Source organism: Poeciliopsis prolifica, unplaced genomic scaffold, assembly GCF_027474105.1.
Source record: "Poeciliopsis prolifica strain line A6 unplaced genomic scaffold, Auburn_PproV2 SCAFFOLD008, whole genome shotgun sequence".
Taxonomy (NCBI): domain Eukaryota; kingdom Metazoa; phylum Chordata; class Actinopteri; order Cyprinodontiformes; family Poeciliidae; genus Poeciliopsis; species Poeciliopsis prolifica.
The window spans coordinates 6,804,832-6,817,484 of record NW_026562383.1 but is presented as its reverse complement, the minus strand read 5'-3'; the positions used below and the strand labels follow the sequence as shown (position 1 = coordinate 6,817,484).

The 12,653-nt window shown below is 40.6% G+C and overlaps 1 protein-coding gene across 1 annotated transcript in view; it reads right to left on the bottom strand.

The window, feature by feature from the left end:
- Positions 1-12,653, bottom strand: part of col6a1 (collagen, type VI, alpha 1) — a 30,564-nt gene that overhangs the window by 11,833 nt on the left and 6,078 nt on the right. Inside the window, exons 9-25 of the mRNA XM_055033741.1 lie at positions 12,575-12,628; positions 12,406-12,450; positions 10,683-10,709; positions 10,572-10,598; positions 10,428-10,472; positions 10,279-10,332; positions 8,794-8,856; positions 8,647-8,709; positions 8,506-8,559; positions 7,939-7,974; positions 7,787-7,849; positions 7,471-7,533; positions 5,453-5,515; positions 4,206-4,268; positions 4,070-4,120; positions 3,952-3,987; positions 3,773-3,835 (exon numbers count right to left, since the gene is read on the bottom strand). Coding sequence (XP_054889716.1) covers positions 3,773-3,835; positions 3,952-3,987; positions 4,070-4,120; positions 4,206-4,268; positions 5,453-5,515; positions 7,471-7,533; positions 7,787-7,849; positions 7,939-7,974; positions 8,506-8,559; positions 8,647-8,709; positions 8,794-8,856; positions 10,279-10,332; positions 10,428-10,472; positions 10,572-10,598; positions 10,683-10,709; positions 12,406-12,450; positions 12,575-12,628 — 870 coding nt within the window. The remainder of the gene's footprint in view (positions 1-3,772; positions 3,836-3,951; positions 3,988-4,069; positions 4,121-4,205; positions 4,269-5,452; positions 5,516-7,470; positions 7,534-7,786; positions 7,850-7,938; positions 7,975-8,505; positions 8,560-8,646; positions 8,710-8,793; positions 8,857-10,278; positions 10,333-10,427; positions 10,473-10,571; positions 10,599-10,682; positions 10,710-12,405; positions 12,451-12,574; positions 12,629-12,653) is intronic.

Genomic DNA, 12,653 nt, shown 5'->3' with positions numbered 1-12,653 from the left:
TTCACAGAGAAGTATAAGAAACTCAGCAGATGTGCAGTCCCACCAGATGATTGCTAATTGCTGCTGGCTAGTCTGAAGGAGCTGAGTGGTGCTTTGTAATGCAAAAACTCGTACACAGAAAATAGGCTGTGTTCCATGAGAGCAAGCGTTTAGGCACCCAGAATGGCTGCCAAGGGAGATTAAAGGATTTCTCAAACTTGCATGAAAGAATCAAAGCAACACTCCAGATGCTTTTGATTTGGTAAAAACATTATGACAAGATGTAACGCAAAAAGCAAGAGAAGTTGATTTTACATAACACTGCCCTTTCAATTCACTATAATTCGTAAAAGTATTTTATTTTTTATAATGTTGTGTTTTGGATTTTTTATTGACCGACCAATGAGTGTAAAATTGTCATGCGGAAGTAAAACTGCGTGGTGTTTAAACTGAACACATTTAAATTCAGCCCTTCTGATCCAGCACTTTATAAAGCGATGTTTCACATTTTTAAAAAGGAGAAGGTTAATTCATTAAGTTTCGATTCTCAGTTGGATTTATGTCTGGACTTTCATTAGACCATTTTAACAAGCGAGTATTTTTCAGTGGAAGCTTGTGGCAGTAACATGGTGAAATGTGGAAAAGGAAAAGTTCAAAGTCTAGGGATCCTTCTGTGAATCATTGTACAAAATGGCAGCAGAAGTATATCTCAAACCATTTCATGAGACCCTTTATTGTAGAGAGCACAGCTGTGAATAGTAGAATTTTTTTTTGGAAAAAGAAAACAGTTGACTGAATGTAATCAAGTTACAGTTTTCCTTTGAAAAAGATGAAAACATGGCCACCACCGAGAACTCATCTGCAGCAGCAGACAAAGAAACAAAGTATTTAGTTGAAGGGGCCTATTTATCACAACCACAATTATACTTTATTTTTGCTTTGTTGAAAGCGAAAAACCATCGCAGCTCTGGTGTTTGAGCATTAAAGAAACAGCAGTTAAGCCTTGATGTGCTAAAACAGATGAGCTGCTTCAATGGGACCAACTAAGGAGGCTAAAACCGCAGCTGATTGGGACAAATATTGTTTTGATTTTTTTGTGGTTCAATTAGCATTGCTTTTAGAATATTTCATAGCGTGAAATATTCTATTATTGAAGTACAAAAGCAAAAAGTTTTTCATATATATATATTTAAGGCATAAAATGAGACAACCTCATTCCAGCACACCATCAGAACAGGTGAAGACTGGTTGCATTAAGACAAGAACAGATATGATGAAATCATCATCCTTTTGTTTCAGCAGTAGCTAACTCCAAAGAGAGGCATTAAGCAGCACCCTCGGAAAGAATCCACTTCTGCTCTCGAAAAGCTTTTTCTTGTCTGAGAAAATCTTCTGATTGTTTGGGACATCTGGGAAACCATCTGTTGAGAGAAGAAGAGATCCTACGCACTACGGTAAATGTGAATCCTGATATGATCCATGTGTTAGGTTTCTCCCAATGCATAGCAAAGAGTTTCCTTGGAATTCCCAAAGTAAACTTTGCCATGAATAAAGATCAAAATGTCCTCAAAATAAATCTGCTCCCAACAATCCAGGCTCAGCATCTCGATGTTCGGAGGCCCGAAAGCAGAAAGCGATTACATTGGAAAATCGAAACAAAAGTTACAAGAGGTCATAAAGCAGGCGGATGACCTGAAGCAACAAACTGGGTCACCGTCAAGTCAGGAACCAGCTAAAAAGTTAATAACTGGCAAGAGAGATGAAACAGCTGATGGAGAGTTAAGACAGGAAACGTCGACTCCTCCCTTAAGTTGGTTGTATTTAACTTTAACTAGAGAGTCCTGTACAGGATAGTGAGGGGAACTGAAAGGGTGATTTTGTTTCCATTAAACCGAAACCTCAACTTCAGAAAAACCTGACTTTCTTAGCCAACTTGTTAAAATGCTAAACTTCTGTTAAGATGATGAACTTTATATCATTCTCACATATCACTGCAAACATGTAAAAAAAAACAGATTAGTTTAACTTTTGTCCATGTTTTTTTTTTCTTTTTACTGGTTTAAAATACTTGCAGTCCTTCCCGTTTTGTGTAATTCTGCAATCGCGGAAATTCATGGAAAATCAACAGATCCTCGCAGTTTTTTATGGTAATGTATAATTGTGAGTTTATTGCACATTTTCTGCAAAAAATAGTTCAAAACTTTGGCTTCAACTGACTGGTAATTCTAACCTACAGGTGGCAGTATTTCTTACTTCTACTACACTGCTGACTCAACCTTTCCTGATGGTAAGTGGTTGACCGTGAGCGACATGGAGCTCCCATCGAACAATCGATTTGTGACAGGCCACACAAAACACGGCAAAAAATAAATAAAAATAAAATAAATAAATTTCAGAAATTAACTTTTTTTTCAAACCCCTGATAATTGGTTTGTCTTTTTCATTTGTAAAAGACAAACCTAATCATACTGATCATAATGCTAGCTATGATGTTTGCAATTTATGGTCTCATGAATAGTTGATTAAATCGGAAGAACTGAAACACCCCATAACTTTTAAGATTGCTTAGTTTCTCCATCCATAGAAATAAAGTTGAGAAAATCTTTAAATATGTGAGTATTTGTAAACAAAGACTCTCATTTTAGATGAACGATTAACTACAACATTTGAAAATTGAGACGTTTTTATTTTGATTTTTCTGCAAATCTAATTTTATGTATGATTTCTTGTATTTGTACGAATACTAAGGACATGAGGAAAGCCTTTTTTTTCTGGATTCTTCTTTTGCTGCCAGTTGTAACACAAGCCGGTTTTCTTCGCAGTGACACCTACTGTTTAAAGCGTGAACTGCAATGACTGCAGAGCGCCTAAAATGTCAGTGTAAAAGTCAGCACAGTTTGTTCTTCCACTGTGTGAAAAGAACATAGATCAGAACCACAGCTTTACAGATTTCCTTATAAGTTCTGAGGACGCTCTCCCATCTCACAAACAAAAAAAATAAAAAATCAGCAGCGGACAGGAAGAAGAGGTGACTTACAAGGAGAGCTATCGAATCGGGACCAGTCTAAACTGATGAAGTCCTGTAAATCTAAAGCTGACTTTGTGTGATTGTTGTAAATCACAGGGTGGAGCTACACTGACGTACAGATGACAGAAAAACACAAACATGTGGAAGTGTTTACATGTTGAAATGCTGAAACCTGGGATATGTAGTAATTTTATTGAAGACTCACTCGAGTTGAACAAGGGGTTGAAGTGCTGGAACATGTAAACTGCATGATCCACACACACACGCACACACACACACACACACACACACACACACACACACACTCGGAAAGAAATGCAGACGCTCCATTGCCGCCGCTCATTTCCTGGTGTCCTTGACGACGGCGTATACACAGCTGCATCAGCTCATAGCCGTCTGCCCTAATGGCGCACAGATTCACACAAAAAGTGTCCAGTTGTTCCTAAAAAAGGATTCCCAGCTGCAGAACAGAAGGGCCGTGTGGAAACAAGATGGATGGACGCCGAAAATAACAATAACTATGAAGTATGTAAAGTATGAGTAAAAACCTGAAGGCCAGATGGCAAGTTCAATACGAAGAAAAACCGCATTTATTTATTTTTATTATTACTTATGTGATAAAGGAGGCAAGTAAGGACTCTTTATTTTAATAAATCAAGTAACATGACTCACATCCTGTCAGCAACGGCGGCCAACGAGATAAAACAAGAGCCTAGTGAAGAAAAAAGTCCAGAAAGGGGAAGAGAAAGTATGAGGCTGACTCACATCTCGGCCTGAATCTCCAGGATCTCCATCGTCTCCTTTGGGTCCGGGAGTTCCCTTGGTACCCTGAAGCAAATTTTTGCAGAGGTCAGCTAAAATGCTTTAATAAGTCACAAACTACCACCGTGTGAATTGTACTGTTGAAATATTCAGCTAAAACATGAATTCAAACGTCGACCCACCGGCTCGCCAGGGTCTCCACGGGGCCCAGGGTAACCCTATAATCAAACATACAGAGAATCAGAGATGTTTATGACCTTCTCATTTCCATAGCAGATGAATCAATGAGCAAAGTTTTACTTGGAAGCCATGACAGCCTTTTGTGCCATTTCCTCGTTCACCTGGCACTCCCTGAAATAAAGCAAACAGAAAACTTTCAAGATCCACGACGGACGGCTGACGTTTAATGTCTGCCCCTATGTTTCCCCCGACTCACCCTCTCTCCTATTGGGCCTCTGTCTCCTGCTGCACCTTTGATTCCTCTCGGTCCTTTGGGCCCCTGGGAGATAAAAGCAAAGGTAGAGTGAAATCTAAATCTACATCTTGAGTATTTCTTGAAATGTCTTCTCAACGATCAAGAGAATTGTTGAAACCCTGTAGCCACCTTTTTAAAATAGCTTAGCGAAAACACTGATGGAGTCTTCTTGTTTTAATCTTCAGCATGCTGTTTTTGAAGTGGAGAAACATTTTGCAAGATTCAGAAACTGCACTCTGATGACCGTCATGGCTTGTAATGCTGTGGGATAAGGAGTGTTGAGAGTTTGCAGCAACATTAGCGGGGTTACTTAGCTTAATTGGGAGTTTTTACATGTTAGCCTTAGTAACCGAGCTTTGACCACTTCACTTTTTCAATGTTTTGTGACGTGGTAATGATCGATCTTCTAACTGGTTTCCTATCTCCACTGTAGTCCCTCCGAAGGCTTCACAGGATCCTTGGTCATCTCTCTGATCAAGGTCTTTCTTCCCCGATGACTCAGTTTGTCTGGGCAGCCAGGTTTTGGGAGGTCGCTGGTGGTTTCAAACTTTTATTATTTCCAAGTAATGGGGAACAAATGGCTTTGTGGGATAAGCAATGCTGCCAATTTTTCTATGTGTTTTTCCACAGATTTGTGCTTTGATACAATCTGGGGGCTTTGACTACATTGCTTGACTTCTGCGATCATGTACCCCCCTCAGCTGCAAGATCTTACACAGACAAAAGTGCTCAATTCCAAGTCATCCTCAGGCGGCTGGATTTGCCGAGGTCATCGGGCTGCAGAAGCGATTCAGTGTTGATCAGCTCAAAGTGTGAATATTTATATATCGATTATTAGGAAATTTTTACATTTTTAAAAAACAAATGAAGAAAAATCTGGGAAAACAAGATTTCATGTTGTTATTGTGGGGAGGTGAGTCAAGTTAGAGTAGCACTACTTAAACATATTTTTCTGTCTGCGTCTGGTACATTTTCATTCAGTGAATTTACTCAAGTAAGAGTAGCAGTACTTCACAATAGCCTCAGAGCATTGGAAAAATACTTCTGGAAGTAGATTCTTTAAGTAAAGTCACTGAAGTGAATGTGTAGATTATTAAACTGTACTAAAATAAAATACAAAATAATATAGGTTAAAGCAGGCTCAGCTGTGAGACAGAAGAAGGTGCGTCTTTTGTGTTTTTAAGAATTCGACAGTAAATGAGACCCACCTCTGGTCCTGGTGGACCTTCATCTCCCCTGTAGCCAGGAGGGCCGGGTCTTCCTGGTTCACCCTGGAAACCACAGTGAAAACACTTAGCAAGTGAAAAACAGCTTAATTGTGTACAACGAGCCGAGCTAACATAAAGATCCCACAGACCCGTTTCTCAGGAGAACATCCTGTTCATGTTGAGCAGATGTGTGCTTTTCATAAACCCAGAAATAGCTACAAGAAACTAGCTGCTCATCTAAACTACGGCGCAACTGGAGGAGAAATGAAAACGTGTTCAGGTGATGGGATCTGAGCAGTTGACCGATTGTGTGTAGTGATGGCAGGATAAAGCACTTTCTGCCCTGCTCGCATACACTTCTTAGTTAGGACTAAGATTGAGCTTTTTGACGTCAACAAAAAAATCGAATCTTTGTTGAAAATGTACATACAGGATTAACACAAGGCTCTAAATTAGTCTGGCATCATCAGTTGTGGTTGGCTTACTGTGCTCAGTGATGAGTGGGAGCATTGGTACATTTTCCTCTCTTTATTCAACTCAACTCAGTTCAATTAAAAAAATACTTTGAAGCAAAGGGGAAATTAAATGTAGCTCAAAGTTTCTTGTGAATAGTGATGCTGTGATTCACGGAGGCTCTCCAGTAGCAGCCAGTCTTGCAACAAATCTGTTTAGGCCTCTGACTCACTGGCTTGCTGGATGAGAACCCCATGACTCATAGCATGCTAACAACTCAATCACTTGGCAGCGGAGCTGATATTCCACCGTAGCATGGACTGCAGTTGTTGGCAACCACTGCTAATATATTTTATTCAACTCAATTAAATTGAAATCAATCGCTTTTGCCATTCCTCTTTACATGTCTGTCTGGCCATTTGGTTAGAAAGCTGGCCAAAGAGACATTGGAATAATCATACAATTTATGTTCTCTTTTGATTCCTAAAGTCTCTGGGCGGTGACTTTAGGAATAAACTGTTTTGTTTATGTTGTTTCTTCCGACTTGTGTTTTTAATGTGGATACACTCCATATCTGATATGGCTGTCAAAGTAAAAAACTTTGCTGGTCGACAGATTGTCCCAGATGTTATTCAGATAAACAGCGACATTGTGGTCTTGAGGCCATTTTCAAGTAATATAATAATAATGATATAACCATGCGAGAAGTAAATGTATTGACTTTAAATTCTAACAAATGTAACAACACCGGAACTGGAAGACGTTTTAAACGTCAAAATAAATAAGTAAAAACAATAGAAACAACACATAAAATTGACACTGATGTCTATGTAAACTAACTGCCCTTAAAAAAAGGATTAGTTGAGACCAAAGCACCAGACTGAAGACTTCTGCCATCCAGTTTTTGGTAGAAAGAGAGAAAAGCACTAAATCGTACAAATGGAAATTATTGAGCTCGTTTTCATCTATCATGGGATTCACTGATTTATTACGACAGCATTCAGTAGCACTCGCGTTGTATCCTCAACACCAGGAATGTCCTGAATCAGAGCAGAAACCTATTTGGGTGTGAACATAAATGCGGTTTGAGTTTTTCCTTTTTCTTTTTCACAGCGGAGGAGGAGGAGGTCGGCCCCTGCTACTCAGATGTTCCATGTTTTAAGACCATTCAGGTGCCAAGTAGTGACTGAGCTCCAATGAGGAGAGGAGGCCCAGTGAAAAGAGCCATTGAAGAGTTTCTTACATCACGGAAGTTACCACGGCTAATGCTGGTAATGTCTTATTATTGTTATTGCTCTGCCTGGTGCCTCATTAAGAAAACGGTAGTGAGGGTTTGGCTCGAGCAGGTGGAGAGAAGAACTGAGTCAGAGGGGAAAGAGTGAGCGAGGAAATGAACGCGAGGACGGGAGGAGTGGGCATCAAACTCGTGAGCTCCAGCTCTGCAGAGTAACGAAGGGAACTACCGCCATTAAGTGGGGAAAAAAATCTAACCAAAGAAAGAAATAGAGGGTGGCCCATCAAGGATGCATGTAACTTCTGTTTGTGCTTATTTTTGTGTGTCTTACAGGCTCTCCGTTGGCACCGGTCGAGCCCTCTCTCCCCTGCTCTCCACGTGGTCCCGGCTCCCCCTGGCAGGAAAGAGAACAACCTTAAAAGACCTGAACGCAAACAAAACACAGATCCGATCTACACAAGATGCATCAGCAGGGAACTCTACAAACACCGGTTCGGTAAAGGTCAGCCGCGCTCGCTGTTGATTCAGCTAAGCGGCCGAACAGCGTTTCCAAGGAATTGCTCAGAAATTACAACAACAACAACAAAATCGATCCGGAAGGTGGATGCCACTTTACCCGCCTCGTTATGGTCGCCATAGTAACTTACGGGCTCTCCTCTCGGGCCTCTATTTCCTCGAGAACCTTCCTCCCCCTTCTCTCCGATTTGTCCCTGTGGAAAATGTCAAAGACTTTCGCGTGAGCTTCAGAGTCTTCTGGAACGCAAACTCACGAGTTCATGTCAAGATTAATTCTACTAACGCCTTCTCCATCAGCGCCGTCCGGTCCGGTTGGTCCCTGAAAGACACAGAAACGCAGGAAATTAAATGAATTTGAAGGCTGCGTCAGTGGGTGGGTGGAAGAAGGGCTATCGTAGGTAACTAATGAAGTAACCAAAACTGGAATTGAGAAGACATTTTTCATTAACTGAAATAAATACAAACTACAGCTAATGGGGAAAAACTATAACTAACTGGAATTATGTCATGTGTTTATAAAACTAACTAAAATAAACTGCAATTATACATATGAGTCTATTCTTTCCTTTGCCCTCTCACACAAGCAATTTACGTCAGCACACAAAATGGCGACGGCACAAGTTGGGAAAAAACACCAGAGTCCGTTGGTTCTTCAACAATTGAATGCATTTTTTGAAAATCTAAAAATTTACCAATTATGAACAAACTAAAGTAAAACTAAACAATAGGCTATTTAACTAATAAGAAATAAACACTCAATAAAGCTAACTGAACAAAATGTCACAATGAAACTATAGCTAGTTTGGCTAAGCTAAAACCCAACGCCCTGGGCGGGATTGATGTCACATACGTCGTCACCGCGCTCTCCTTTGTCTCCAGGAGGTCCGGCGCCGCCCGGTTCGCCCTGTCAAAGAGAGTAAGTTGGGATAAGTGTAGCAGCAGCAGCAGCAGGTCGGTGTTTTGTCCCGCTCCAGCGTTTCTCTGGACTCACCGGACGTCCCTGAGATCCGTAGTTTCCGGGTCGTCCCGGTTCGCCGTTTCTTCCTGGATCTCCCTAAAAGAGAAACCGGAGAGTCTTAAAAGTGACAACCTAAACGAAATGCGGGACATTGATCATTTAGGAATAACCAGCTCTCACTTTTTCCCCCTTTCTTCCGTAGGAGCCAGGGTCCCCCTTCGGTCCAGGCTCTCCCTGCTGGCCCTGGAGACGCAACAGCACAGAGACGGTGTCAGCGGACGGAGCCAAAACCAGGTCGCGTCCGCTGCACTTGGATGATCATATAAGCTCATGCGCGAGTTTGTTTACAGCGAGACCGTATGGCTTCACTTAGTCAGTCTGACAGCAGAAGATGTAAATAGAGCCGTGATCAAAGAGGCAAGGGCCTCCGCGCGTGTCGGCCGTATGGGAGACAGACGCAAGGGACATTCCTGAACATGAAACTGGCTAATGCTAATCGGTAGACGAGGGAGCTGCAGGGGATTCGGGCGGATCCGGAACCGGTTTGCCTGGATGTGTTTACATTTACGTCCCAGACATCTACTGTATGTGTGGTCCTTCAAATCTCTAAGACTGACGTCTGATGGTCTAATGAAGTTTTCCAGCTTAATTTAATACTGATGTTAGGGACGCACCGATCTATATTTTCCTCTTCCGATAGAGATATCGGAGGTGTAGTATCGATTGATACCAATCCAATACAGGAAAACAGAGCCTAATTGACTTAAAACGTTTCCTTTCGTTCTTAATTTGTAAACACATTGGTGAATGTACTGAATTGTAAATTAATTTTATAACTGCACCAGTACAGCAGACTTAAATTTCACAATCTTGGTCAAACATGTAAAAAAAAAGTGAGTTCAGTCAGTGCAACCAGGAGAGGAACAGCCAATGTTTTATTCTCTCTATGTTCAGAGCTCAATGAGAGACTCAAAGCTTAGTTGTTGTTTCAAGACCTAGCCCTGCTTTAATCCCTTTCTTGTCACCCCAAAAACCTTACCATGTAAGGTTAAAGGTTAAACTTCTGTCCTGTTAATCTGCTGTGATCCTAGAAAAAAACACCTGAGTCCTTCGGGGAACAGCTAGATTTATATTGACTTCATATCACTCTTTTGGTGGAGTGTACTAAATAATTAGCATTATTATTTAGTACACTAGTACTAAATAATACTACTTACACAAGTAATTACTACTTACACAAGTAATTAGTGTACGTAATTAGTGTAAGTAGAAGGTAGATACCTCCAGATCTACCTTCTGGAAGTATTTGGTTCCACTGAATTATACTTTGGGCTACTAGAGTAAAATAACCCCAATACAAACCCACACCATACTTTTCATATCTCAATCTCTGTATCATTTATCCTCTAGTTCCTAATTATTAATCACTATTGCAACTATTTTGAGCTTATCTTGATTTCAGAGATATAAAAAGCTTTGTTGGCCAACACCGATGGACTGCTGATGGTATAGGGGGAATTTCTGCTTCTTCCCTATTGGCTACAATCCAAACCATCTGGTGCGTGTGTGACCAGTGGACTTCTGCGTGTGTGACTCAAATGCGTTGAGAGAACAAGTGAAAACCGTGGCAAGAGGATTACTCTGGGGTCAAGTCGTTAAACTCACATCTGATCCGGGAGCGCCTTTACAGCCGGGGAGGCCGGGGAAACCAGCTTCGCCCTGATGAGAATAAAAACAGAAACACGTGCCGGAACGCAATCATCAAAGGAACAGGAAAAGGACGAGCGGTGGCGGCGGCTTGTGCCCGCTCCTACCTTACGCCCATCGATTCCATCCAGGCCTCTTTGGCCTTTGTCGCCCTGAAAAGGAAGAACAGACGGAAGAAACAGAAATCAGAATGAGGTTTATAGCTAGAAAACATTGTCAGGTCAAAGGCAAGACGATCAGGATGAGCTTACCTTGAAGCCTTTGTGCCCCCTTTCACCCTACGGGAAAAAAAACACCATGAATCAGCACTGGGCATGCTCAGGATGTTGTAAAACAATGAGAGTCATTATATCTGACAGTACCTTGTCTCCTCGTGGACCGCGGTCTCCCTACAAGTACAAAAACACACATCAGTGTTGCCATCATAACGTCTTCTCCGAGCATAGGAATACACATCGTATAACTAACTAATCAAATCAGAGCCGCAGTCGTTAGCTTTTTCAAAATGTAGTAATGTTTTGTCATTAAATAAAACCGATCTGGTCCACATTTGCTCATAATAAAAACAGATTCCAATGTTATTGTCCTGCACCAGAAATGAAATGCTTGATATTAAAACACCACATCAAAGCAAATCTTGTCTTATAAAGCGCTGTCCAGTCCTTGTTAGCTTCTGTTATTATGGGCTACAGATATGAGTATGGCTGCATGGTGATTTAAGTTTAACAGTTTATATAACTTTGAAAGGATGTGGCTCCTGCTGAGCCAGGGCTGCAATACAAGCTGCATTTTCCCTGCAAAAATATTATGAGACAAAATCAAAGATTTCTAAGGCTACTGTCATGAACTCATTTTTTTCATTAGCTGCAGCTGTTTGGTTTGAGTAAACTTTTTTCTTTTTTTTTAACCAACCAAACTTTTTAACCGTTTTAGATTAATTTCAGAATTTAACTACAACATCTTCTTTAAGACAGAATGGAGGCCAAATGTCATATTGTTTCAAGGCAGAATAATTCCTAAGTTTTGAATTGGTCACACTCTAGTAAGGATTATTACTGTTTGGTTGAATAATTGACTTATATGACTTCTACTTTAGCTACAACAAAACATTTTCTTTTATAGTAGGGGAGTATTTTCAATTCTTTTTGGGTGCACGGCCACCTTTAAATTCTTAAATTATACGATGATAAAAACGGCGGTGTGATTTTGGTTCCCATGCTGGGATATAAATTATCCCAGAATCTCAGCTTTTAGCTTAATATTAAAGTTGGTTCCAAGGCTTTCTACTGGTTCAGTTAAATTTTACTGGTTTTTAATGAGTCTAGACTTTGTTGGATCATATCTGCTTCAAAATCGAAGACACTTGGAACACACCGATCAAACTTAAAGTGGATAATTGCAGCCAAGACAGAGTCTCTATACTCTTCTGTCCAATATTGGCGAACACATACGGGAGCATTTTTGATTCTTTTTGGGAACGTGGCCACTTTTGAATTAGACAGTTGTAAAAACTGCAGGATATCAAACCTGGACTTCAATGCTCTACACATTACTTAACTCAAAAGTTTCATTTGCAACACCTTAAGTCTGTTTTTAAACACCAATAAGCGGATAATAACTGATAACTGATTTGAACCAAATAAAATGATCACTGTTGGCACTCTGATGTCACAGGAAGTTACACTATGGAGGAAAAACCGAATATAACCACAATAACTGTCAACAAACAAATCTTTTAATGCAAACTGTTAGTTTGCATGACTCAGTGCTAATGCTAGCTGTTAGCCTGTCTGATGCTGTCTGCAATGGTTTTAATGACTTTCTTATGGCTTATTGCTGATTGCTGTTTCTTGTTTGGACAACTGCATGAAAACACATCAATCTTTAGCTGTCTACAAATGTCAGAAGGTAAACATTGACTTCTTATGCTCTTCCAGCTGCAGAAAACAGAATTAACCAAATCTACCAACAAGTCACTCGTATAGATTAAGAAACTATGAAATTAAAATAAAAAAACATGGAAGAAATGAGTTTCTTAGGCTGACATCATAATGCTAAAAGTGTTCCTTCCTCCATGAACTTTACCTTCATACCACTGTAACCAACTGGACCAGGATCACCAACGCTTCCCTGTGACAAAGAGATACACAAATGACCTCATCTGATCGGACCAACAAATTCAGGAAAATGTGTTGACATCTCCCTCATCTGGCAGGTTCGTTGTGAGGTCATAAAGGAGGTGGAAGGGACTTACCACAGCACCGATATCTCCTTTCTCTCCTGGCATTCCTGGTCGCCCCATCTCTCCCTGAAGAAGGAGAAAAAAAGTGATT